The sequence below is a fragment of the Mesoplodon densirostris genome, chromosome 4 (genome assembly GCF_025265405.1).
Source record: "Mesoplodon densirostris isolate mMesDen1 chromosome 4, mMesDen1 primary haplotype, whole genome shotgun sequence".
In the NCBI taxonomy this organism is placed as follows: domain Eukaryota; kingdom Metazoa; phylum Chordata; class Mammalia; order Artiodactyla; family Ziphiidae; genus Mesoplodon; species Mesoplodon densirostris.
The window spans coordinates 45,432,424-45,459,927 of NC_082664.1; the positions used below are offsets into that span (position 1 = coordinate 45,432,424).

The 27,504-nt window shown below is 36.7% G+C and overlaps 2 protein-coding genes across 4 annotated transcripts in view; one reads left to right on the forward strand and one right to left on the reverse strand.

Annotated features, from left to right (window-relative positions):
* Positions 1-1,090: 1,090 nt before the first annotated feature.
* AP5M1 (adaptor related protein complex 5 subunit mu 1) lies at positions 1,091-25,231 on the reverse strand. 3 transcript variants are annotated; one of them, XM_060096161.1, is made up of 9 exons: positions 24,393-25,230; positions 17,262-17,907; positions 12,800-13,027; positions 12,087-12,226; positions 11,055-11,140; positions 10,846-10,964; positions 7,899-7,995; positions 5,168-5,246; positions 1,096-3,050 (listed from the first exon to the last, which is right to left on the reverse strand). In XM_060096161.1, the coding sequence occupies exons 1-9, from the start codon at positions 24,464-24,466 to the stop codon at positions 3,032-3,034; spliced, it is 1,488 nt and encodes a 495-aa protein (XP_059952144.1). In that variant the 5' UTR covers positions 24,467-25,230; the 3' UTR covers positions 1,096-3,031. The 3 variants fall into 3 exon arrangements, with proteins under 3 accessions (XP_059952145.1, XP_059952144.1, XP_059952146.1); XM_060096162.1 differs by having other exon boundaries at positions 1,091-5,246; positions 24,393-25,228; XM_060096163.1 differs by lacking the exon at positions 1,096-3,050 and having other exon boundaries at positions 5,164-5,246; positions 7,869-7,995; positions 24,393-25,231.
* EXOC5 (exocyst complex component 5) overlaps positions 24,887-27,504 on the forward strand; it is a 54,880-nt gene continuing 52,262 nt past the window's right edge. Inside the window, exon 1 of the mRNA XM_060096160.1 lies at positions 24,887-25,170. Coding sequence (XP_059952143.1) covers positions 25,144-25,170 — 27 coding nt within the window. The 5' untranslated portion in view covers positions 24,887-25,143. The remainder of the gene's footprint in view (positions 25,171-27,504) is intronic.

Genomic DNA, 27,504 nt, shown 5'->3' on the forward strand with positions numbered 1-27,504 from the left:
ATGTTTAATGGATTATTAAGATATACAAATTTTCATGTCCTACTGGAAAAACAATTCAGCAGGTGGTTTCCACCCCAGGGCATCCGTCAACATGTAAATGCTGTGCATCATATATTAACACCACACTACCATCAATTACACGGATTGGCCAAGGCCTGAGAGGAGTCAACCTGGACCTCAAAGTAACCTGCTTACAAAGCAGTAAATTAGTAATACAGATAAGGCATTGCATTGCTCCAGGCTATATATAGACAATAATGTTATCATATCCATAAAAGTTGTTGAAAATAAAAAACTAGAAGCTAGTTGAAAAGCTTTCAACTCATAAGAGTTTTAACCATTTTATAAGAGTAATCTCAAGAGTTCTTTGGTAATATTCATTTTATGCACCTCTTCATTACTACTGACTAACATTGTGTTTGCAAGAAGACATTTGAATATTTAACTTTAAATATTCTTCTTCCTCTGACATAATGAAATATTTCATAGGGAAACCCACCAAGTTGTACACACTAACATAAAACATTATATAAATACGTACACACATACATCTATGTTTTACATAAATACATTCTTTCTCTGACAGCATATATCAAAATATATTGCAACATTTTATTAACTAAGAATTTACTGCATAGAGTAAGTTAATTATTAAAAATACTAGTTTCTTAGCAACATGGCCAGGGGATCCTGCCTTCCATCTTATATTTTTTCTGATCCTCAATTTTACCATGGTTAAGTAACTTGCTATCAAAAGATATTTAGAAACGTTTTGGTTACTAAATTCAAACTAGAGATGTTCATTTGGCACAAACTTAAGTTAGATATGCATTTATTTGAGTCACTGTTTCAATTTAGAAATTGGATCACAAAAAGTTTGAGCCAAAAAAAGGTATAAGAAAATTATCCAAATACATAACTTGCAAACTGATACTAGAATGAACAATTACAAAGCATTTAAAAAATGCTATCTATAATAATAAAACTAGTCAAGAAACACATCTTACCATTTTATTCTTCAAATATTGTGCAAAATTTCATAGAATGTTTCAAAGTTTAAAGTTATGGAGGAAGGGTACCCAGTTAAATGAGAAAAAGGCAGAAAAAAATAGTAAAATCGTAAACAGTACTGTCAAAAATGGTTATTTTGATAACTTAAAATAATCAGGTTGAAGTATTTTTGTAATGGTACTTTTAGGAAAAAAATCTTGATTCATCATGGGAACGAAACAAGCTCTTTTTCAAGAAAGGACAAAGCTAAATAAAGCTTTGAAATAAGAAGTCTTAAGATGAATAATTGTGTACTGCGACATGTTTTCCCAAATTGGATTTCTTTACCACATACCATGACATTTTTTAATGGAGGCGGATGGGGAGAAACTGTGCAGTTGAATAAAATAGAAGCATTTTCTCAGTGTAAGTCGTAGCTTTGATTTTTGGGTTATCTCAGGGCCAATAAATATACACTCTAGTATATGAAACAAAACTAGAAGATATACTTAAACTGTAGTCTTTGTTTCTTCAAAGCCTATGTTTTCTAAAATCATTGTTAGGCAAAGTAAAAAGAAATGTTTGTTCTATTACATAAGAACTAAACTTCATTTGGTATTCAATTGACTTTCTAACTTAGCAGACAGGACTTTTACATCTTCAAATACTGAAAATAAATTGCATTCTTGGCCCTTGCTTTAAAAGGTTATAGAGAATAAACGCACACCCTGGTAGTGTTCTAGTGATCTCCCTAATCTCAGTTGCACTTTGTCAGAACGAGGTAACTGGTAGTTAAGTGAAATACCCTAGATCAAAGGGGGATTAATCACCAACTGAATCCTTGCTGAATAAACCTGTCATTCAAGAAAATTATTTCCACTGAACTTAGCAGAGGATTGAAGGTATTTGCATAACAGGGACCTACGTACTTCAGCCAGGTTAAAAGGTTCAGAATTCATCCCATGTTTAGCTTTTTGCCTCCTTTTCCTTTCAGCAGCCTGGTACAATGGTTTCTAATCTGATAATACAGCTAACTATCTAAATGATGTCAGAACAGGAAAGTATTGCAAAGTTTGGATGAGGGATGGATCAATTTCACTTTCAGTAACTCCTAAATCTGATTTGTTGGAATTTAAGATGTAATCCTAAAAAAGTCCCTTAAACCTGAGAACTGTTTATTAACATCCCTTTTCTGACCTTTGTCTTAGAAACAACCATTCTGCTGTGGCAGCGGTCCCTGCAGAGACTCTGGATGATAACTCGACCTACCTTCCTCCCAGGGGTGGTGCAGGAGTCCATGAATATCTATAAAGGATTCTGAAATACTATAATAAAAACTAGAAGAAAAATACTAGTAGTTGTTCTATGTATTAAATTGTGCTTTGAAATATCTTAAATCATACAATGTATATATAAAACCACAATTTTACCTTACTGAAAATATTGAGTTGGTGTGAAAAAATTAATTTTGTAAGACCAATGCTTAATTTAAAATTAAAAAGAAATAATTTAAGAATTCCTGATAAGGTTATTTACTTCAAACCTGATATTTGAATCAATTATTTTAAAAATAAAAGGTAAAAAATGCCCACCACTATAAGGGGATCGTCTTACACTGTTAAGGGTAGTGCTGACTTTAAAAAGTTTGAGTACATTTTCAGAAATGTAACACTTTTTGTACATTTTGGATCTACTGAAGAATAATTACCCATATGATAGACATCAGATTTCATAATCATATTTTGGCACTAAAGGGAATTTAGTAATTTTGCATCTAGCGGTCTGACACCATCCAAACCTTTAACTGGAAGTAGGTGCTCATATTCAGTGCAAACACACAGCATCTTTCAAGTTAAAAAATGCAAAGAATAGTTATCAAAGAAAATGAATAAAATCCATAGCGAGATAATATTTTAGAAAATGATTGAAGTTTTAACCCAAGAAAGGACTCTTAGAGTGTCTTATAGCTTAGAATAAGAACATGTCAATCACGATTAAGCTTCTGGAATCGGAATCCCTTTGAAATGCAGCTGTTTCTTCTTTAATTGTGGCAGCGGACTCTGAAGAAAAGAAAGGTCCAGCCTTAAAGATGAGTAAGGAATACAAAATAGCTCAGGATTAGTTGTGGAGTTCAAAGGTCGCTAATTACACTAAGGAGTTCCCAGACACAGAGAAAACATTAAACAGGTCACCTACCAAACGGGAAACAGACTTTGTCTTCAGAAATTATCCTGAAGTGACAGGTTTCTAGACAAAATCAAAGCATCATAGTGTGCCCAGCTGATCTCAACAGGATGAAAACATGAGTTAGTTTTAGTTCTGTAGCGTTATGTTAGAATGGAATGGCAACAGATGGCATCAGGTTCCCCATTGTCCCTACACTTTTCCAGTACTCCTTAGATTTTCCTCAGGTTTCTAGAAATGTCAGATCAAAGATTCATTGGTTTTTATGATTGCTTATAAAGTTTTGCCTAGGGGATTATTATACTGAATCTCAGCCTACTCACTAGATAAATGCTTCTTCCCTATTTTAGTATACTTTGCTAAACACTTATGCAATCAAGATGTACAAATGGCTCCATTAATATAAGTGAAATGTTAAGCTTTCCTTGAGTTTAAGAGAGATCAAAAAACTTAAAGGGAATGATTTTTTTCTTTTTTCAAAAGGAAAGTTTTTACTACTGATTATCTATGATTAACCTAGAATAACAAGCTAAAGTCCTGGTCTGGAAGTTACTCTATTTTCTTCATTACTTGGGATAATTTTGAACATAGAACATTATGCCATGATAATGTCTTGCAGAAAATGAGTTTATAATGAGTAGGATTGACCTTAATTTTAAAAATTACATTTCAAATCCTAAATTTCTATGCCATCTCCTTTCAAACTACCATAGCTCTCTTTCAAGAAGTTAGCAGCTTTTTCTAAGCTTTTCCTTAAGAGACTCATAAAAAAAAGAAACCAAGATATAATTTAATTGAATATTAATCTGTAATGTGTATTTTTTTTTTATAACTCTTCTAATTCTGTTCTGTAAAAAGAAACTTGACATGGAATAAGTTTTGAGGTTCTTGAGATTTCATCTTTTCTTGAATGGTCATTTAAAGTCCAACTTGACAATGAACTACTTTGAAAACAGAACGTGACAAATAATTGTAAAGACAGGTAGAGAATAAAGAGTATGACTGGATGGTTCCTGAAGAAACCCAGAGCATGCCAATAAGGAAGCAAGGGTGACAAATTTAAAGAAAATGTGCTACATGAAACTGAAATAAGATTTAAGTGATACACTCTACCCATAAAATAGCTTTTGAATTTTTACCTGAATTCATTCATTAATGAATTATAATAAAACAGGAAAAGACCAATATTATATCTAAATTTATATTTAAAAATTTGGCTGCAGATATTCAGTAATCACAAAACACTGTGCTCATCTTCTGAAGGTATCCCACCCCTCTTAATATGCTTACTAAACAAAATGTTATTGTGGCAGATTAATAAGCTTGCCTGAAAAGTAACTCCAGAACAGAGATAAACAAAATAGAATTATGCAGATTCTTTATTAGTCAGTAGGATAGTTCTGATTAAAAACAGGTTACTATTTAAACAATTTTCTTTCATTTTCATCAGCTGTTTTCTCAAGAGATCTACAAAGTTGTTTCTAATGTGGTCTCTGGTATTCTGTAACAACACATTGTACTAGCACTTAGCACTTAGGTTTGGAAGAGCAAATAGTTTTTTATCTTGCACGTCATCTACAGTCCATTGGGAGTAGCTGCCTGCAGCTCTGCACTGAGGAGCCTAAGCCCATATCCAGGAAGGCTCAGTGGAGAAAGAGGGCTGTGACTGATTAGCCATGTCTGCCACAGGGGCAGGAAGAAACATGTATGGCAGGGTAACCCAAGACTAGTCTACAATAAGCTGAAAGTGAATCACTACATTTTATGCTCTGAAATCATACTTGAGTAAAATCAAAGGGTAACGAAATTGGATACATTAGCCTTTAAAATGTTCTTTCAAACTAGATCAGACTAAAAACATTGAACAAGAGCATTTTGTAATTAAATCAATGATTTTCACTCATAGGCTATATGTATACACTTTAAAAATAAAAGACTGTGGTTTAATTTATGTTACTATTGTATAAATCCCATTTAAACATGAGACAATTACAGTAATAATGATCCATATGTTACTGGAGCAGGAGCTTTAGAATTCCAGATGTAATAGTCAGAAGAAATTAGTTTCCGGTCTAAAAAAAAAAAAAGGTAAGATTATATTATCTTAAAAATTCAATGAGAAAGAAAAGTCATGATATTTAAAATTGTGGAACACAATTATTTCAAGAAAGGCAATACTTTGAGATATCCATTTCAATTCAATTTTTATCAAGGCATTATTATAACTTTCACCACTTTAAAAATATGGCTTCATTAAATACATGAATAATCCATCTTTTAGCTTATATATGCCAAAATCCCTCATGCCAAATCTGCTAATTTTTTTCTCACATCTTCCCTAAATTTTCTTACAGACCATTACTTCAGCTACAAAAACATTAAAAATAGTTTTATTGTTTCCCTTCTGTAACCTCTTCACCACAGTTCTGATTCTGATCTTGCTATTCTTTATGCATTCAAAATTTCAGAGATGGAAATACACACCCAACTTTCTAGTAACGTTTTAAAAAGGTTGCTTCAGTGGTTTCTTATAGTTCTGATCAAATTTAAGGTTTCTGTTTTAAGAGCTTTGGACAAATGAAAACCTCTTTAAAGTTTTCTGATATGTAAAACTGAGACGATAATGCTCATTTGGAGCTACACATATGTAAGTTCTTATTCCATACATCTCTATGTATCCAATTCTGCCTTTTCTACCTTCTTCATAATGAAAAGGATAGAGGTAGGATGTATTACCTCATTGCCTTTTTTTGGTTGTTTGTTCAGTTTGAGAACCTAGTAACACTGAGAGGCAACATAGCATATTGGTTAAGACATTGAGAGGCAACATAGCATAATTGGTTAAGTGGTCAGGGTCTAGAGACAGACTGCTTGGATTTGAGTCCAATTCTGCCATTTACTAGCTATGTGACCCTATTCTCTCTGTTCCGTCAGCATCCTCATCTGTAAAATGGAGATAACAACACTTACGTAGGGCGCTGTAAGGATTAATGAGTTAGCACACATTACATACTCAGAACTGTGCCTGGCACATAGTAAGCAATAAACATCAGCTATTATTATTTAAATTAACATTATTAGCATTATTAAACTATTTTCAGAACTAAGTTGTATATTATGAATATAGATTTTATTGTCAAGATGATGGCAAAATAAAGGCTTTTACATAGTTGCACAAAGTGATAGTTATGCTCTGAAACTAACAGAAGAAGGAAATAAAAGATTGGTAATAATTATGCATTTAAAGTGACCTCTTTCATTCATATATTAAGAAGCAGGTGAATTACTGAAACAGCCCATTCTGTATTATAATCTCTGCATATTACTAAAACATGTTTAGTTAATATTAATAAGATACAATATTTTAAACATTATCTAAAGAGACAACATATTTCCCATAGACAACCTAAAATACTGCTCTGTGTGCATTTAGACAAAACTGCTGGTTTGTCCAAACTAACAACTGTATTGTACCTACATTAAAAAAAAAAAAAAAAAAAAGCATTATGAAGACTCTTCCATATACATGAATTTCTCTAAAAAGCAAGCAAAAAATGATGTAGGAGAAAGCACAGGGATGTATGGAGGTAAAGAATATGGCTTATTCTGGTTATATTACATAGAATTTATTATTGCCATTCACAGGTAATTGCTTAGAATTCAGTAGTTCTGAGTTCTGTAATTCTTTAGAAACTTTCAAGTACAAAGTCTTGTCTTATCCTTCCTAGGGACCCTAACCCTTAGTTTAAGAAATACTTACCTAAATAGCTTTATTCCCCTTAATATATGAGGCAAAAATGTTGCTGCTTATGTTTAGCTAATTCTACCTCATTCTAGCTACTTTTTTGTTCTATGCCACGTATCTGTATTTGATCTGAATTAGATAATTTTGAATTCATCTACAAATTGCTGTTTCCCCTCCCTATATTTCCATTTGTACTATGTGCGTATGTGTATATACACACACACACACACACACACACATTTCTCTTGCCCTCCTTTTGGTAAAACAGGGTACTAAATAATGCTCATTGACTACAACATTTGCTAAAAATATTTAAAATTTTAAGTAATAATCCATTTATTGAATCCATCCCACATGCTAAGCATTATGCTAAGTGCGTGGTTGATATGATTTTATTTAAACCTCCTAACCACCCTGAGGTAAATAATACTACTAATTCTGTTTTATATATGAGGAAACTAAATAAGAAGTTCACTAACTTGCCCAAGAGTAAAAGAGTAAATTATAAGCAGAGCAAAGCAAATCCAACTTTAGACTAGAGCCCACCTCTATGTCAATCCTTGCTCATCCAGACCACTTTACAAATAGGAGAAGGCAGAGGGCAATGTACATAAACTGTTACACAGGATGGATTAGGCCAGAATTTTTTTTTTTTTTTTTTTTGCATTACGTGGGCCTCTCACTGTTGTGGCCTCTCCTGTTGCGCAGCACAGGCTCCGGAGGCGCAGGCTCAGCGGCCATGGCTCACGGGCCCAGCCGCTCCGCGGCATGTGGGATCTTCCCGGACCGGGACACGAACCTGTGTCCCCTGCATCGGCAGGCGGACTCTCAACCACTGCGCCACCAGGGAAGCCCCTGAATTTTTATAAATCGGTATTATTCTCTGATCTTTTTCTGTCACATTTTAATTTTATCTTAGTTAATAATAACATAACACCACTTTAATTACCTTAAGTTAGTTTGAATCTGTACAACTTACATGTACTTATTTTTGGTTTTCCTGATGCAAAAACTTGAACTGAATGCTGATCCGCATAACATCCAGTGAGTGTGTAATCTAAGATCCTAAAATGAAGCTAGAACAAGAAGAGAAATGTACCAAATTAAGGTGATTATTTGGTAAAAATGATGGTCAAATTTTTTTCCCTTGACACAAGTTTAGGAATTTATTTCACAGAGTTCACAAAATAAAAATCACAAATAATACTGTGTGTATTTGTGTGCGAGTGCACACATTCACACATATACACTCACCTTTCCCTTTTGCATTAGGGTCGTTTCTTTGTAAGCCTGCCATTATGAAGTGCTTAACACATACCAGGCCCTTCACTAATATAAACTGTAATCTGCACTGCAAGGTATCCCTATTTTACAAATGAGGGAACTGAGGTTCAGAGATGGAAACACTTAGCATCCCAGTAGGTAAGTAGTAGAGCTGGCATTTGAACTCAGACTTGACTGACTACAAAAGCTGGTGCTCCTTCCCCTATGGTGTTTGGTGTTCTGTATTTTCTCTCCTATCTCTAAGGCTATGTGGCTGTGATAGATTTCAGATCATAATTCTTTTATACACCTTTTAGCAGAACACAATAAAGTAATTACTAAAACAGAAACACCAGTTTATCTGGTGTTTGGAGGGAATGGAATGCTCTACTTAATTTTTCAGAAAACTAAAATTTAACTTTTACATAACTAACCTTTCTAAAATGTAATGAATGAAAGTTCCTAGATTTAATTGATAATATGGTGATGTGATATCAGTATAAATGCCAATTAATATATTGGGCTATAATAGAGAGGGCCATTAGTACCTTCTCTGAAGGCACAGTGCTGGGCTGTCTCTGAGCCACAATGATATTCACATGAACCATGAAAGGTCTATTCTTACAGAACTCCTGCCTCCTTTTGCTGTGATTCTCATCTTTGCTGCTAAAAGCTTTTGATTTGGCAATATCCTGATAGCTTTTCTATACTTTTTTTCTTCCTTCTCCCTTCCCTGCAAATTTCTCTCTTTTCCTATCTTTCCCTTTTTGATTGCCAAACTAACTGATCATAGGCATAGATGTAATTTTCAGATCTTCTCAGCAATTTCTTCCCTATTGCAACTCAAATTGTATAATAGTAAAGAGCTTTTGCTTGCTTGTTTGGTATAATTCTGGATGCTGGAAGTTATGACAAGGTTGATTCCCACATAACTAGATATTATAAAAATAAATCTATTCATTGAACACAAATACGTACTACACACTTTTGATGCGACTATAACTGGTTAGGTGATGAAAATAAATAGAAGAGTCATAATTCCTACCTTTGAAAAACATATAGTATAGTAACATCTCACATTTTTTTCTGAAAAACATCTGGAAGAGGGAATTTCTATAATAATTATTGAAACAAAGCTCGTGGACATAGTTGAAGCCAATACAGAAGAAATGAATATCACTAGTGTACTTCTGACTTCATTACCATTTCCCCTAGTTGCTTTTACATATAGATTTCAATCTCTCTTGGATTTCTTTGATACTACTCTATTTAGGTTTTCCTGCTACCTTTCTGATCACATTTCACTTTCCCTCATTGATTCTTTTGAACCTTCCTCCTATTTTCTCTTATCTTTTTCTGACCTTGTTTATTTCTACTGCCTCAACTATTTCTTCTCCATGGATAACTCCTAGATCCTAAAAACAGTTGAGCTTTCTCTTGAGAATCAAGCTTTAGGTTTTTAGCCACCTACTGGACACTTATACTGGGCTAAGTTGCTATTACCAGCAACATACGTGATATGAAGCCCACTCCCTCCCAACTTTCTCCATATTTCTTCTAAGATACAGAACTTTCTTCTAAGTATGTACATCCATTCATCAAATATTTATGTGCTAGGTACTGAACTAGATGTTGGGAATAAAACAATGAATGAATGAGATTCACATGGTCTTTGCCCTCCTGGAGCTTCAAGTCTGGTTTAAGTCACAATTTTTTAATGACATCATCTTTGACTTAAAACTATTTCTTACCTTTCTACTTAATTAGTGAGATTAAAGGCTATACCTTTATCACAGCTCTATTCCTTTTTCTCCCTTCCTTTCTCTTTCTGTGACACTACACTAGTTCAGCATTATTATTACCTTTCATCTGGAATACTAGTATAGCTAAAAAATAGTTTCTTTGTCTCTAGTTTTTTTCTTCATTCACCTTCCTCACATCCATTTCAGATTGATCCTCATAAAGTATCGCTTTCTGAAGGACCACTCCCGTACTCAAAAAAAGTATAGTATTTTCTAACAAAGCAATGAAAGCCAGATTCAAATCCTCTATAATCCAGACCTAAATCACTTATTCAGTCTTCTGTGTGACTGTTTCTAGCACTGGTTCCTAAACATGCCTTGTTATCCTTCATTCCTGTGATTAAGTCATTTCTTCACCTATACAAACGAGAGTCAACATTCAAGGCTTCATATCGATGCTTACCTGAGCCTCAGAGTTTTGCCTAAACTCCATCTCTACTACAAAGCTTTCCTTGACCACTTTGGTTGGAAGTGCTCAGTCTTTTTTTTGAAAGACCAAAAGCAGTTAGTCCTGATCAGTTACTGACATGCATCATTGAAAAATCCCTAGAGGGCAAAGACTATATCTTAAATTCTTTGATACAAATCTCAAATGTGATATCTAAGAGCTGTGTAGAACTAGGTTAAGTTGAGGTATTTAGGTTTTACATAATTCTTTCACCTTAAAAATTTTAAAGTATTAAGTGAAATAGAAAGTGATTACTAAACAAAAAGAATCTTACTAAAATCTAGCAGAGGACTTAGACAAAAAGAACAGAACTCCAAAAAAAAAAAAAGTTAGGAAACATTAAAAATCAATTATATGCAATTTGGAACAAAAGAAAAGGTTTCTAATGTAGTGAGCCATATAAATATATTTACCTTTAAATATGCTGTCCCTCCAATGCAAATCTGGTCAAATGGCTGCTTTTCATGGCTCTTGGCTCCAAAAGTTACAGTTCCAGAAAGACTAATTTCCATTGATTTTGGGAACTTTTGTCCTAAAAACAGAAATACATCAATCAACTATTATAAATTAAATAGATTCTACAGCAAATGAATGAAAAAAAACAAAACAAAACCTGGTTTACCAATAATCCAGATCAATAAGCTTTTCTCTCGAAATACTTCAAGCTGGCCAAAACTAACTTTGTATTCCACATGTGTGACTGGACCTCTTTAAAAAAGAAATGGACAAAATGGAAAGAAAAAAATAATCATAGATATAACAGTTTTAAGAGATGTAAGTCAAATCTTGCCACTGTTACTTAATACAAGGACAACATAAAAGCAGATCTGTATTCAAGTTTGCAGAATAGAGTAGAATAAATAATGAATATTATATCTCAGAAAACACTGAAACACAATAAACATTTTTTTGGTGATGTTATACATTTCATTATTAATTCTAAAGATAACTACAAAGTCATGCAGAATGTATTAATACAGGCACCTAGATTGACGTAACACTAAAACTGTGATTTTACTATGTATTTATGTATCCTTTGAAAAGAACTATTCTGTAGGACAAACTTAAAAGTAGAACTGATAAGGAAGTAATCTTATGATATTAATTCACCAGGTTTTTTAGTTGGGCTTGATCTGTATGTTGAGTACAGAGAAATTGTTAGAAATAAAGCCAGTAGTAAAAGAAGCTACACTGGCTGAAGTTTATAATTTACTAGCTGGTAGTTTAACCAGAAAAATGACGATATTTAAAAATAAAGAGATTATTTTTATGACAATGTTTTGGTTAAGAATCAGCATACAGGGCCTCCCTGGTGGCGCAGTGGTTGAGAGTCCGCCTGCCGATGCAGGGGATACGGGTTCGTGCCCCGGTCTGGGAGGATCCCATATGCCGCGGAGCGGCTGGGCCCGTGAGCCATGGCCGCTGAGCCTGCGCATCCAGAGCCTGTGCTCTGCAACGGGAGAGGCCACAACAGTGAGAGGCCCGCATACCGCAAAAAAAAAATTAAAAAAAAAAAAAAAGAATCAGCATACATTTAAATAACATAAAATTTTTAGACCTTAAAATAAGGTAAAAACCAAGATAATTTATTATAGGGCAGTGGGAATGTACTAAAGAAGGCAGAGATCATGGCATCATGTTATTTTATTCCTACCTGTTGTAAAAAGGTATACGAGCTTCACAGAATTCAAAACTATTTTTCACACTTTCATGAAGTTTTAAATTAACTGTTATTTTTAGTTGTACTTCTTCCTCTTTTACTTGATAAAAACCCAAAATTGGTGGCACAGGGACCTGGAAACAAACATAAACACATTTTTATCTAATTCTCAGGTTAATGGGTCTAAAATATCAGTGGTGATGGAGAAAAGAGCCTTGCAGTAATATAGTCATTATATACAGATATGACTTTAATGACTAATGGGTTACTTCACGTTATTTTGATAATAGATGATGAAGCTACATTCCTTCTAAGGTCAGGGATTCTTGCATCTCTTTCTATTTCCAGAGGTGAGAAAGGTGCCTTACAGAGGTGTGTGATACATTCTTTTTCCTACTCCTGCTTGTTCAGATTCCCTTCCTCCAGGTTCTCTATGACCTGCAACACAGAACATGCACTAGACATATTGATCACTGACACCCGCCCACAGTTTCTGCTGCCCTGCTTGTATCTTGACTCCTCAACCCTCCCAGATCAGCAGTAGCTTAATGGGTCATCAATAACTGTTTGAAGAGAAACAATCCGAATCTTCTGGTAAATAACTCATGAAAAGTTCTTGTTTGGACCAAAAGTATGGATGATTTGCTTACAACAGAGTTCATAAATATGAAAATTAGCAAAGTCCCAATTTCTCCAAGGTTGTTTACCTGAGAAGTGTAGTAGCATAAGTTGAAAGACTCTAAAGGTGGAGTGAGTGGAAATTTGTAAGGCCCACTAAATGCAGAATCATCTGCTGCATCAATGCTACTAGAAGTCAGAATGGCAGAGTCGAGAGATGTCACACAAGGATGAACCAGAATATCCTGAAGTGGAGATCCATTGGTGGGGAGACTCAAGCTGATGGTAACATTTGGCATACTTCCTTCTAAATCACACTGCAACACAAACAAACAGATATTACCAAGATCTTTGAAGCATACATCTTCTGAATGAGGCCTTTCTTAATTTATCTGAGTCACTTTCCACAACTTAATTCACTTTTCTCTCAAGGTATTATTCTCATTGCTTTCTGTGTTCTGGTTAATGATTCTATCATGCTCTCAGACAACCAAGCCAGAGACCAGGAGAGCCTTCCTAGAGCCGTCTGCTTACATTTAAAACCCTTAAGAAGCAACTTTTCTTCATTCCTGTTACACTGGTACAGGCCCTTACAATTTCTGTCATAGCCCTCTAAGTGTACCTAGACTCGCTTTCCTCTAATCAATCCATCCTTCATCAATGCTAGAGCTATCTTAATAAAACATAAATCTAATTATATTGTATCCATATCAAAACCTCTCAATAGTTCCCCCTCAGTTTTGTATTACTGTTAAAGCCTTTTGCTGTTTGGTTCCCATCTATCTCTTTAATCATTTTCTACCCTGCAAGTAATGCTGGAGACACATTGGGGACTGTCAGAGGATCAGAGACTTATTCTCCCAGCTCTTCTTATCCGTGAGTAAGCCCTCATTCCTATACTAAACACCTTTACTCCCATAAATCTATAGTGGCTCTTTTTCTGACCCAGCCAGACTGATACACCTCCCTTGTGTGTGTGCTGAGGGGGGGGGCGGTGGGCGGTCAGGCTCTTCCTTTATAACTCAACCTTGACATTTACCTCTATTAAAGCACCCAGTTACAACTGTCCAATTGAGGCATATAAGGCTTACTGATAAGTTTTGTTTGGCTAGACTTGTACAATATTTTAAGAGTTGGTGGAACTCAGTAGGTATAATGCTTAGCTCCAAATGCAAGCAGCTAGTTCCACTATCATATACATAGTCTGCATTATGCATTAACTGCCCACTCTCTAGAGGTGAGAGCAAATGTCTGTGCTCCTGTTTCCTTCTTTAAGCTTTAAGTTCTTGAAAGCAAGAATTATTATATTTTTCTTTGTATCTCGAGTGCCCAGTACATTGCTAATTATAAGAGATACTCCAGGGACTTCCCTGGTGGCGGAGGGGTTAAGAATCCACCTGCCAATGCAGGGGACATGGGTTTGAGCCCTGGTCTGAGAAGGTCCCACATGCCGCAGAGCAACTAAGCCCATGTGGCACAACTACTGAGCCTGCACCCTAGAGCTCGTGAGACGCAACTACTGAAGCCCACAAGCCATGACTACTGAAGCCCACGTGCCACAACTATTTAAGCCTGCACGCCTAGAGCCCGTGCTCCACAACAAGAGAAGCCACCGTGACGAGAAGCCCACGCACCGCAACGAAGAGTAGGCCCCGCCCTCTGCAACAAGAGAAAGCCCATGTGCAGCAACAAAGACCCAACGCAGCGAGAGATGCTCCAATAATGTTTGCTGAATGGATATCTTTTGATAATTATGAACCGTACCTTTGGTTCGCAATTTTAATAGGAAATGTTTTATTTTTTTATCTACCACTTGACATATGTGTGAAATCATGAATATATCTGCTGTATAATGCAAGCATTTAGAGAGCAGGCAAGCATTATGAACAGTACCATGTATAGTGACTTATAAAGGTCTTTCAGTGATAGTTAGAATAACGTCAATCCCACTTGATAATAAAAATGCCAAATAACTACTACGAAACTTAAGAACATTTTAGTATTTTCAACTTTAAATCATCTGCTACTTCACTCTCTATATGTGGATAGCAAGAATTAAAGAAAAAAGTTTTATTTTTTGGCAGATATTTATGGAGATAATATATGAACAAATATTAGTAGCAAATAGTATCAAAATTTTTAAATATTCTGTTTATACTTATTATCCACTAACACTCTAACATAATAAAAGGAATCAGAGAAACAGCAACCATTATGGAAATAACCAACAAATTATCTGCTATCTAGGCATCTGAAATACCAGAGCACTAGCCCTTCACTACGGGATGAGGACATCCATTCTAGAAGAAATCTGTATACTACCCTTTAAACCAATCTGGCATATGTAGATCTGGACTTTTAATTAGGAATTATAAAATTCCTAATTATAAAATTTAATTTAAAATTTAAAATTTAATTTAAAATTATAAAATTTATAATTATAAAATTATCTAATTTTAAAAATTAGAAAAGATTGAAAAAATTGTGTAACTCTTCCAAAGAGACAGAGAGATTAGTGGTGGAATGAGGACTAGAACTTCAGTCCACTGGCTTTTGGTTCACCAGGTTTCCTACTAGGATTGAGATAAAATGAAGATTATTATTTCCATTTACAATAGGCTTCATAACAAAACTCCTTTAAATACTTAAAAAATGGTTTGGCTAACAGTTATACTATTTACATACAACCCTAAAGAAACATTTCGTTCATGAGTTTCAGTACACCCTCACTATTTTTATTTTTAGAAAAAAGTTTTTTAAAGATGAAAGTTTCCCATAATAATCATTTGTATTAGACCAAGAATAGGAGCCAATCTAAAATTCCCAGAAGCAATAAACTAGGGTCAGCCTATCAATGAACTGAGATATTTAAATAGCATAATATTAATTAGTATTAAATTATATAAACATATTCCCTGTTCATTACTACAGAATGAAAAACAGAGATGGTGAATTTTCCTACTTATATTTTACAGAACTTACAAGAAACGTAGATTCAACAGCTTTAAGAGGTATGAATGACATAATCTGTGAACACCTTAATTTTGGAGACATTTATGATAATTATTTCTATTAAAATTAATAACTGGAATGTATTTTTGATCATAATAGAAGTGAGTTTAAAACAGGCACATAAATTTTTAGGTCACTTTAAGGTTAAAAAGGAAAAAAAAAAGACCCAATTTGTCTGCCAGGACTCTTCTAATTCTCTGTTCTTGAAATCTACTTTTATCTATTGGATTTGCACTTAACTACTCAACATTAATATGATGTATTAAAAGTTTATATTAATAAGTGCAGAGAATAAAGGAAGATAACAGAAAAACAGACACCTGAGAATATGTACTTGTAGACATTCTCTTGGAGGGGCTCTGTTTTTGATCATTATTGAATGTGGCACTGATCACTGTTAACTGTATTGTTATTTTCATTGCCTTTTCCTATTACCTAACCTTAAACCACAGACCCCTATATTAACCTAGTGACTTGTTTAAATAAAACGTGAGCCCTTGAAAATGGCTTCAGATATTAAGTCAGAGATTTGTCAATTTCACCCCCCTCTAGGAAAAATGGAAAATAGGTATGGTGACTTTAAAATATTTTCACAAATTCTTTTAACACTACTCTTTTCAAAAGATGGAGGCTAATACCACTCCCCTTGAACATGGACCAGACAAAGTGACCTGCTTCTGATGAACAGAAAGTGGTAGAAGTGATACTATGTGACCTTTCAGCCTAGGTAATAAAAACAATAGCTTTCACTTGTGCCTCATGTGGCTGTCTGTCTGTATGATCATTTGATCAAAGGGAAGGCAGTCACCAAGTTGTGAGAACATTCTTAAGCAGCCTGTTCAGAAGTCCACATGGAAAGGAACTGAGGTCTCCTACCAATAATCAGCACCAACTTGCCAGCCATGTGACTGAGTCACCTTGCAAGTAGAACTTCCAGCTCCAGTCATAACTTCAGGTGACTATAGCCCCAGCTGAACTCTTGAGTGTGACAGACTTCCACACTAGAAGTTCCCAGCTAAGTTGCTCTTGAAGTCCTGACCTACAGAAACTACGAGTATAATAAATGTTTATTGGTTGTGGTAACAGGTCAATGCATTACACAGCAATGCAGTTGACCATTGAACAATGCGAGGGTTAGGGGCACTGACCCTCTGTTCAGTCAAAATCTATGTATAACTTTAGAGTCAGCACTCCGTGTCCAAGGTTCTGCATCTGTGGATTTAACCAACTGTAGATTCAGCCAACTGCAGATACTATAGTACTGAATGCAGTATGTATTTAGTGAAAAAAAGCCATGTATAAGTAGACCCATGCAGTTCAAATCCGTATTGTTCAAGGGTCAAATGCATATAGCCAGTATAATTAGTAAGAAATGCAAAAAGATAACATTATAAAATTTCATGTGAACATAACATTTAATGACTGCTGTTTATAAGAATCAAGAATGTCACATTATGATGTAAAATAAAGTCGGCAAATTTTACTTTTCTCCATAAACGTTAAGTGCTATGATAAAACAAGTACCAGAGAAAATCTCACCTTGCAAGTGACAACTCCAATGACTTGCCATGTATCTGCTATATCCTGTTTATCATATTGCATGGATTTTACCTTTTCAGTGATAGAAATAGAAACCTGTGGTTTTCCTTTGTATGTTCCAGCTTTCCAGGTCAGCTGTTTTTGTGGATGAGTAACAGAAGCAAAATTAATACTATCCAATGAATTCTGTAAGTTGGCATCTAACAAAGTGCCAAAGGGACAAGCCTGTAGAAGCAAGTCGGGCAACTGGCTCAATTTTGTATTTAGCTCACTGTCATTTTTTTGACCTGAATAAAGAAAACCCTGTACCCCAAAAAGAAGTTCAAAGCCTTGTGAAATTCCACTAATGCTAATTAATGGTGGACGAGGGGATAAAGTTTGTTCAACCAGTGGAACACAAGCGTATATCATGCCATTCTTCATGAAAGCAACAACTGGCCAGAGTTCTTCACCTCCTATCGGGAGTGCATAAATGGATGTTTTATTGATGTGTGAACAGCTATCACGACTCTCCGAAAAGTCCTTATCATCATCCAATAATCTCAGTTCAAAAAGCAGTGATTTAAGGAAGGGACCATCTTCAGGAACAGGCACATAACTTGCTCCATTGAAGACTTTGGCTCTTTTTTCAACAGTTGGATACCGTCTGTATTAATGGAAACAAAAACAAAATTAATTCCTGCAAGTAAAATAAAACTGGAAGTTCAAAACCTAAAAACAAACACAAAACATAAGGCAAACACTAATAACAACAAAACACACAATAACAAACAAATACACACACCAACAAACAAAAATCACAACCAAAAAAATATATTACATGTTAAATTCTTACTAAAACAACTACCTGTTGTGTACTTGATATATCTCAAATGATAAAGTATCATTATCTATTATTTTAAAAAATTCAATTTAGTTGATTTTTTAAATGGGTAGTGTACCTGGTTCTAATTCAAAATCCTAGTCTTTGGCTGCTCAGATTCGCACTTAAGCAAGGCGTGTATACCTGTATACATTTTAGGCATCTATAAGGACTTTTTTTTCTTTCTTATTTTTTAAAAAAAATTTTACTTTTTATTTCCTCCTTTCCTTTGTTTTTTAATCACAGGGAACATCTTTCTCCCCACTCAATCCTACCTCCAGGAGTAACCACTGCCAAGGGTTTACTGTTTCATCCTTCTAGAAGGTTTTCAATGCTTTTAAAGCATAAACATAAACACACTGTCATTTTTAAAAAACAGAATGATACATTTTGCAGTGAAACTTACTTTTTTCACTTTCCAAGTTAGGTCACATAAAGCTACAGCTGCATGGTATTCCATTGGGTTAAGGACCTGCAATCTACCTGGACCCCCATTGGTAGAAACATCACTTCTTTTATTGTTACAGATAAGGCTGCAAAGAAGATTTTCTTGTCTTGTCTTTCCTTTCCCCTTCCCCCCCCACTTTCTAACTGAGGTATAATTTAGATATAACATTATATCATTAGGTTGGTCCAAAAGTTCATTTGTTTTTTTCCATAAGGTGGCTCTAGTAGTGCTTAGTTGTCTTTAACTTCATTCGAAACAATTTTGTTAGACTGTATTGTGACAGCTGTCATATCAGTGTTCATTTAAAAAAAAATCAAAATTGGTGAATTTCTGTGTGGCCATTCTAATACTGAAAAAGAAAGAAAAAGCAACATTTTCAGCATATTATGCTTTATTATTTCATGAAAGGTAAAAACACAATTAAAACACAAAAAAACAAGATTTGTGCAGTGTATGGAGAAGGTGCTGTGACTGACAGAACGTGTCAAAAGTGGTTTGCAAAGTTTCATGCTAGAGATTTCCTGCTTGATGATGCTCCACCATTGGGTAGACCAGTTGAAGTGGATAGCAATCAAATCGAGACATTAACTGAGAACAGTCAACGTTATAGCACACTGGAGACAGCCGACATACTCAAAATATCCAAATCAAGTGTTGAAAATCATTTGTACCAGCTTGGTAATGTTAATCGCTTTGGTGTTTGGGTTCCATGTAAGTTAAGCGAAAAAAACCTTCTTGACCGTATTTCCGCATGCGATTCTCTACTGAAACATATCGAAAACATTCTGTATTTGAAACAAATTGTGATGGGTGATGAAAAGTGGATACTGTACAATAATGTGGAATGGAAGAGATCATGGGGCAACTGAAATGAACCACCACCAACCACACCAAAGGCCGGTCTTCATGCAAAGAAGGTGATGGTGTATATAGTGGGATTGGAAGGGAGTCCTCTATTATGAGCTCCTTCCGGAAAACCAAACAATTAATTCCAACAAGTACTGCTCCCAATTAGACCAACTGAAAGCAGCACTCGACAAAAAGCGTCCAGAATTAGTCAACAGAAAACGCATCATCTTCCATCAGGATAACACAAGACCGCGTGTTTCTTTGATGACTAAGGCAAAAACTGATACAGCTTGGCTGGGATGTTCTGATTCATCCGCCATATTCACCAGACATTTCCAGGATTTCCATTTATTTCCGTCTTCACAAAATTCTCTTAATGGAAAAAATTTAAATTCCCTGGAAGACTGTAAAAGGCACCTGGAACAGTTCTTTGCTCAAAAAGATAAAAAGTTTTGGGAAGATGGAATTATGAAGCTGCTTGAAAAATGGCAGAAGGTAGTGGAACAAAACAGTGAATACCTTGTTCAATAAAGTTCTTGGTGAAAATGAAAAATGTGTCTTTTATTTTTACTTAAAAAAACCTAAGGAACTTTTTGGCCAACCCAATAGTTTCAGGAATGTAACATAATGATTTGATATTTGTATACATTGCAAAATGATCACCACAGTAAGTCTAGTTAACATCTATCACCTTACATAGTTACAAAATTTTTTTGTGTGTGATGAAAACTTTTAAGACTTCCTGTCGGGGCTTCCTTGGTGGCGCAGTGGTTAAGAACCTGCCTGCCAATACAGGGGACACAGATTTGAGCCCTGGTCTGGGAAGAGCCCACATGCTGCGGAGCAACTAAGCCCATGTGCCACAATTACTGAGCCTGCGCTCTAGAGCCCGCAAGCCAAAACTACTGAGCCTACGTGCCACAATACTGACGCCCGCGTGCCTAGAGCCCGTGCTCCACAATAAGAGAAGCCACCACAACGAGAAGTCCGCGCACCGCAATGAAGAGTAGCCGCAATGAAGTGCGCACAGCAACGAAGACCCAACACAGCCAAAAATAAGTAAATTAAATTAATTTAAAAAAAGACTTCTTGTCTTAGCAACTTCCAAATATGCAATACAGTATAATTCAACTATAGTCACCATGCTGTACATTACATCCCTATGACTTATTTATTTTATAACTGAAAGAGTATACCTTCTGACCCTCTTTATAAATTTCTCCCACCCCACCTCAGGACTTTTTTTCTGATTCCATCTTAGTAGAGTAGGATGGAAAAAAGTGGTTCAATTTAATCCTCCACATTGTGGATTCACTAGTATCCTGAGTACACTTGGTGCCCTGAGTCTTCTTGCTAACCCCTACAAAAACATGTAAGAGCATTTTAGTAATAGTGGTTTATCTCTATGGCCCTGGAAGATACTATGAGGTAACAAAAAGAATAAAATGAATAATCTTTTATGGTTTGAATGCTCTATCCTGAACAGTAAGTTACTAATTCATCCTTTTTTGGGGGGAAACAAATTTACAAAAATGTTAGATCACACCTTCTTAATTAAAAAAAAAAAAGTACTTACCCGATTCCTTATCTCTCCACTCCAAAGTCCACAACAAAGTCATTTATTTGCTATTAACTTCTGTGTAAATTGCCTAACTTCCCTAAGTCTGTCTTCTTATTTGTAAAATAAGGGAGTGGCTAAAGAACATATAAGCAATTCTCATCAAGAATCAAGAACAGACCTAGCCAAATAATGTTTTTCTACTAATTCACTAATACTACTAATAAAATATTGGCGTTTACTAATAATTGTAAAAAAGAAAAATAAGAATGTATTCAAAGTTATCCATGTATTAGTGAACCTCACTCATTTACATTCTGATGCATTTTCTTGATTGAGGAAAGGGAAGAATTAGCTAGCCCTCCAGTAATGGCCTAGCAGGTGAATGCCACTTCTTTCTCTTAGTCTTTGGATAAGGATAGTTAAAAACTCTGGACTGAACTCTAGTCCAGACTATTATCCTCTAGAGGATAATTAAAGTTCTCTTAAGTGTAAGAATTTCATGATTGAAATTGTAAAAATAAGTTTATCTGGGACCTTATAGAATGTCTCAATATATGTTCAATAAATACTTTGCCAGATGACTCAACCTGTCATTTCAGAGTTATTCTAGGCCTTTTCTAAAACAGGACTTGAACTTTAAATGGCCCTGCAACTATAGGGAACAATACCAACCTAAGCTAGACTTAAGCTGGTACTGTTACTATCTATCCAGACAGCAAATCTCTAAATCAGAATCTAAATCAAGTTCTGTTGTGGGGAAAAAGTAGCTAGATACAGGAAAGATCATTTGCATTCTTAAATCTTAAGTGATGGCCATTATCCTTTGGCAAATATGTGGATAACAGGCCAGTGCATTCTGTTTAGCTCTAACTCTGGCCCCAGGAGGTCAGAAAACAGAAAAAAAAAAAAAAACCAAAAACCTAACTAATTCATTCAATGATACAGGATAAATAAGTGGCAGATTAATTATCTGAACCCAACTTGCTGCCTTCATAGAGATGTTGAAAAGTCCATCCAAACAAAAAAGAATTTTTCTTTTGAAATATTCTGAGCACAGTGGGAAAGAACTCTGAAAACAAGCACAACTTCTTCAAGAAACTTATTATTGTACACAGTACAAAAATCTTACCTCTACGAGATATTAAAATAAGCTACAAAGCCACATATATAAATACACTATGGTACTGGCAAAGAACAAAGTAATAGAACTAAGACAGACTAATGTTTATATGGGAGACATAATAAACTACTATCAACAGCCCCAGAATTCAATGAAGAAAATACATACTGTTTGGAAGATGATGTTAGGAAAACTGGCCCACAGCACAGAGAAAAACAAAATGAGAATACTACTTAACACCGCATCCAAAGATGGACTACAGACGGATTAAAGGCCTAAATATAATAGAGAAAATGATAAAGTCAAGAGGAAATAATGTAGTAAGATATCTTTGGGAAATAAAGGTAGGAAAAGACTTCAACAAATTCCCCCAAAGGGCTAACTACTTTGACTGCAACAAAACTAGGGATTTCTGTTTAACCAAGGGTAATGAAAAGTTAATTAACAATGACAATAAGTTAAGATAAAATATCTATAATAGCTAAAAATGACATAGGACTAATATCAAGATTACACAATGAACTCCCGCAAGTTAACAGGAAAAAACCAGCAACTCTTGAAGAAAAAAACAGACAAAGGATATATACAGGCAATTCACAGAAGAGGAAACCCAAAGGCTGTTGCTACACAGAGAAATACAAATGAAAGTAAGATATTCTTTACACCAGTACTGGCAAAAAGTGGAGTGTTAGGAAAGAATAGAGATACTGCTGATGAGAGTGTAGACTGGTCAAAGTATTCTGAGGAGCTAATTACTTGGTAATATTTAGTCAAAATCAGTATAGATATGCCCCCATGTAACTGTCTGAGGTTATCTGCTGCAGCACCGTTTTGATAGCTGAGTTGGGGGCAATCTGGGAGATCACCACCAGGGGAAGGGGAGATGTAAAATGTGGCAGATGTAAACCATGGAGTACTACAGAGCAAGTAGATGCAATGGCCTAGATCTGCACCATCCACCATGGTAGGTGCTAGCCATACATGGCTATTTAAACTTAAAATGAAACAAAATTAAAAACTGAGTTCCTCAGTTACAATAACCACGTTTCAAAAACTCAACAACTAAATGTGGCCAGTAGCTGCAATATTAGACAGTATAGATTTAGAACATCTCCCATTTCCACCATTGAAGAAAATTCTACTGGACAGTGATGCCCTAGATGAACACAAAGTAACCTGGATGTTTCCTAAAAATAGTGCTGAGAAATCTGACAAACGTAAGAAAAGGGAATGACATCTATAGCACACTTAACTGTATAATTTGAAAAATACAAACACACAAACAAAAGGATAAAGATACCAAAGGGAATATATAAGTAAAGCAGGAGTACCTAGGATGGATGGACCAATAAGGCTGATGAACCATATTGAAGATTATTATTAACCTCCTGAGGTACAACAAAAAGAACAAATGTAAGCCAGGTATCCCAGAGAAAATGGTAAACTCCAAGGCTCGATGCCTTCAGTAACAAAAATTGTTAAGGTAGGAAAGAGGGAATTTTTCATATCCACGTTGCCTACCACTTTTCACTTAAAATTACACTCATCTTTGTCAGCCTCAATCTGGATTCAGAACTAGCTACTTCACTACAGAGCTTTTCTCAGGGAAGAATGAATGTTTGCAAGAAAGAACTGTCCACCACTGAGAACAAAAGGAGAAACAGATCACTCAATTGCCACCCATATTTTACAGTGAGTTACTGTATATTCTCTTCACAGAGCTAGTTTGATAAAACGTGGCAAATTCTAAAAGTGGAACCAGATCAGTTCACACCATTTGAAAAAAGTGAATTCAATTTAATTTTTTGTAGTTTTTCAATTTTTTTCAACAATTAGGAACTTTAAAGTAAACTATCTGAGAATTTCTGGGAACGAAAAATAATTATAAGATGAAAGTAACAGCCTGATACTGCTCAGCAAGGACTTTCCATAAAAATAAGTTAAAATATCCTTGAATGATTTTTATTAAAGTAGAAAAATGTGAAACATGTTTATTATTGCTCAGGAAGTTTCCTTTCCTTTCGTCATCTCCACATCAATCTTACGTAGGTGGAGTTACGATATAGTAACATTAATATAAGAAAATACATAATACTTAAAATGTGCCAGGCATCAACTCATAATTCTCACAATACTATGAGGTAGTATTATTACAATCTCCACTTAACAGATGAAACAAATGTTAAGTAACTTGCCCAGGTGTCGGACCAGGGATACACAGCATCACAAAACTACGCTACACCATCCATCTGTCCGATACATCACGCCTGAGGATTTAGATTTGCGTTTACCTGGAGAATCTGACGGTGCCACAAAGCGGAGTTCCCGGTTCGTGGCTTATGAGCCACACTGCCCGCTGGGCCATGATAAGCCACTAAGGCATCAGCTCTTCTCTAAGGTGGCCACCGAAGAGCGCAGACCGGCTTTCTCAGGCGTTTTCTTTTACCAGAAGCCCCGAGGCTCACGCATCTAGAGCCACCTTCTGCCCCACCACAGACAGGTCGGGCTCAGCAGAGAAACTAACTCCTTCAGGTGAAGTCACTAAAACCTCTGAGCCCGCGCTGGACAACACACGCCACAAAAAGTTCTGTGAATCCGCCCTTAAAACCTCCGGAAATCTATTTATCCCCACCAACCCTTCTACTTTCTTCCTCTCGAGCCCACTTCCGGGACGGTAGCCCGCAAGGATCATGATTCCTCACTCGCCCGCGCGGGGAGCCTCTTCGTGGTTCGCCTGCTGCTCTCCCCCTCGCCGGCCCCTCCCAACAGCCACCCGGGCGCGCGCAGCTCCACTTCCGGCGTACGAGGCGGTGACAATGGGAGCGGCGCGGGCGGCGCCGGGAGGCAGCTGACAGGCGTTTGCGGCTTCGCTTCATGGCCGCTTTCCCGCCCCGCCTGGGCTCTGTGGGAAGCGGGGCGGCCCGCGGCTTCTGGGAGCCGGAGCTGGCGAGCCGAGCGGAGATCTGTGCGCGGCGCCGCTGAGGCGCAGCATGTGAAGAAGAGACGGCATCCAGTGCGAGGCGAGCCTCTCAGCCGGCCGGGATGGCCACGACGGCCGAGCTCTTCGAGGTGGGTCCCCGCAGCTCTTCAGGGAGTGGCGGGCCCGGGGTACGAGCCGCGAGGTGGGCGGGCAGAGGAGCGGGCGTTCGCGGCTGCGGGAGCAGCCCTGGGGAAGGAAGGTGAGAAGGGGAAGGGGTGGGGTGGTGGCTCCCGTGTAGGCGCGGGCGGAGCGTAAAAGGGGGGAGGGGTGGCTTGGGGACCGGGGTGGGGAGGTGGGCAGGGGAGCAAGCCCGGAGTCCCAGCGGAGGAGCGTTGGTTTTGTCCGCACGGCTGGAAGGGAGCCTCGGGGTTTGGGCGTTGGAAGATGAACTCGGGATGAGAGTGGGAAGGGCTGACTTAGGGCGCGGAAAGAGGAGCCTGACCCAGGTCTGGCGAGCCCCGTCTTGTCGCCTGGATCCCCGCGTGATATTCTAGGGCCCTCCCTTGAGATTGGGACGACTAGGCGCTTCTCGTGGTTGAGTAATGACTCCGTTAGCCAGTGTTGGAAGCGGCGCTCACTTGCCTACCAGTTTACCCTTCCATTTGAAAAGGCTGTAGTATTTTTTACGACAATAAAGGCCTACTAAGCCCTTCCGACTGAAGGAAGTTAAAATTAACATTTGTGTTCGGGTCTTGAGGAATTGAAGTCTATTATAACCCCCCTCAGCTCGATGCTTTGTGACCACCTAGAGGGGTGGGATAGGGAGGGTGGGAGGGAGACGCAAGAGGGAGGGGATATGGGGATATATGTATATGTATAGCTGATTCACTTTGTTATACAGCAGCAACTAACACACCGTTGTAAAGCAATTATACTCCAGTAAAGATGTAAAAAAAAAAAAAAGAATCCTTAACGCGTGAGACAGTGAGATTCTAATGTGTTTCTTGGACCGTTTTCAGTCTCTAAAACTTAAAATTAAGTTTAGGGGAATCCAGTGTGAGAAGCTGTGATGCTTGAGATGATAGAATAGGAAAATTCTAATTAGACCACCTAACAACGTGTAGGGGATCTTCTTTTGTGACAGAAATGAAAACTGAGCTGTGAAGGAAGGGGAAGGAAGAACCTTTTTGATGTGTGCTTGTGTTTCATATTGAATAATAAAAGTGTAAGAAATAATTAAGAAGACTACAGTTGACAATAGATAATTTCTCCATAAGTGAAAATTGGATCCTTTTTTCTGCGTGAGATTCAGCAGGTTTTGTTTTTTTGTTTGTTTTTTTTGGCTTAAAATCTGAATGCCACAGTTTCTACAACAACTGGGAACTTTTCATTTGTTAGCTAACTATGTTTTGGGTTTCTGTCAGCTTTTGGATAGATCATGCATTTATTGAGGAATAGTATATGCCATTTTTATAAGTTGTAATAAAATAGTAATTTATGAGTGAAGGAATATAAGTGTAAGAAAGAATTGGGAAATATTAATTACATTTCCTCAGATTTAAGTGTAGGGATATATTATTACATTAATTTCTCTAACTCCAAAATTGTGCCATATGTTTATTGATTGACACAGGAGCAGGGAGACATTCTTTTTGCTACAAGCTTTTACTGTGTGTTCCTGAGCAAGATACTAAGTAGTTCTGTAGTTCCTTGTTTTATTTTCACATTTTTGTAAAGGTAGAAAACAATTTATGAACTTGAAGCCTTTAATATAATGAAATATGGGACCAGCCAGCTATTAATAGAAAACTGTTATTTTGTCATACAGTTCAGAAGGCATTAACCTTTGGGTTTATGGATCCTGCTTGACGTTCCCAGTTGTCTTTTTTCCTTTGAATGTTTGATCCCATGAGTCCACATATACTTTCTTGAAAATATATTTGATTTCTGTTCCCCCCGCCCCCACCATGGGGGAAGGAGAGGAGGTAGAGAAATATCTGTAGTATATTTAGCTTTCTAGGGTCTTGCCATTTAGTAAAGCAGTTAAACTAAATTAGGGTTTAAGTTAACTCAGTGACTCCAGTTATGATAGCAGGTAATATTCACTTACCAGTGATGATAGAGACAGACTAGTCCTTTGTCCACAATGTTCATAGAACGACCTTGAACATGCTTATGGATCTTAACTCATGTGACTTTCTCTTTCCTGACCATATGTAGTTTGTTGTTTCATCAAAATTAAAAGCATATTACCTTAGGGACTTCCCTGGTGGTGCAGTGGTTGAGAATCTGCCTGCCAGTGCAAGGGACACCGGTTCAAGCCCTGGTCCGGGAAGATCCCACATGCTGTGGAGCAACTAAGCCCGTGCACCACAGCTACTGAGCCTGCGCTCTAGAGCCCGCGAGCCACAACTACTGAGCCTGCGCACCGCAGCTACTGAAGCCTGTGTGCCTAGAGCCTGTGCTCCGCAACAAGAGAAGCC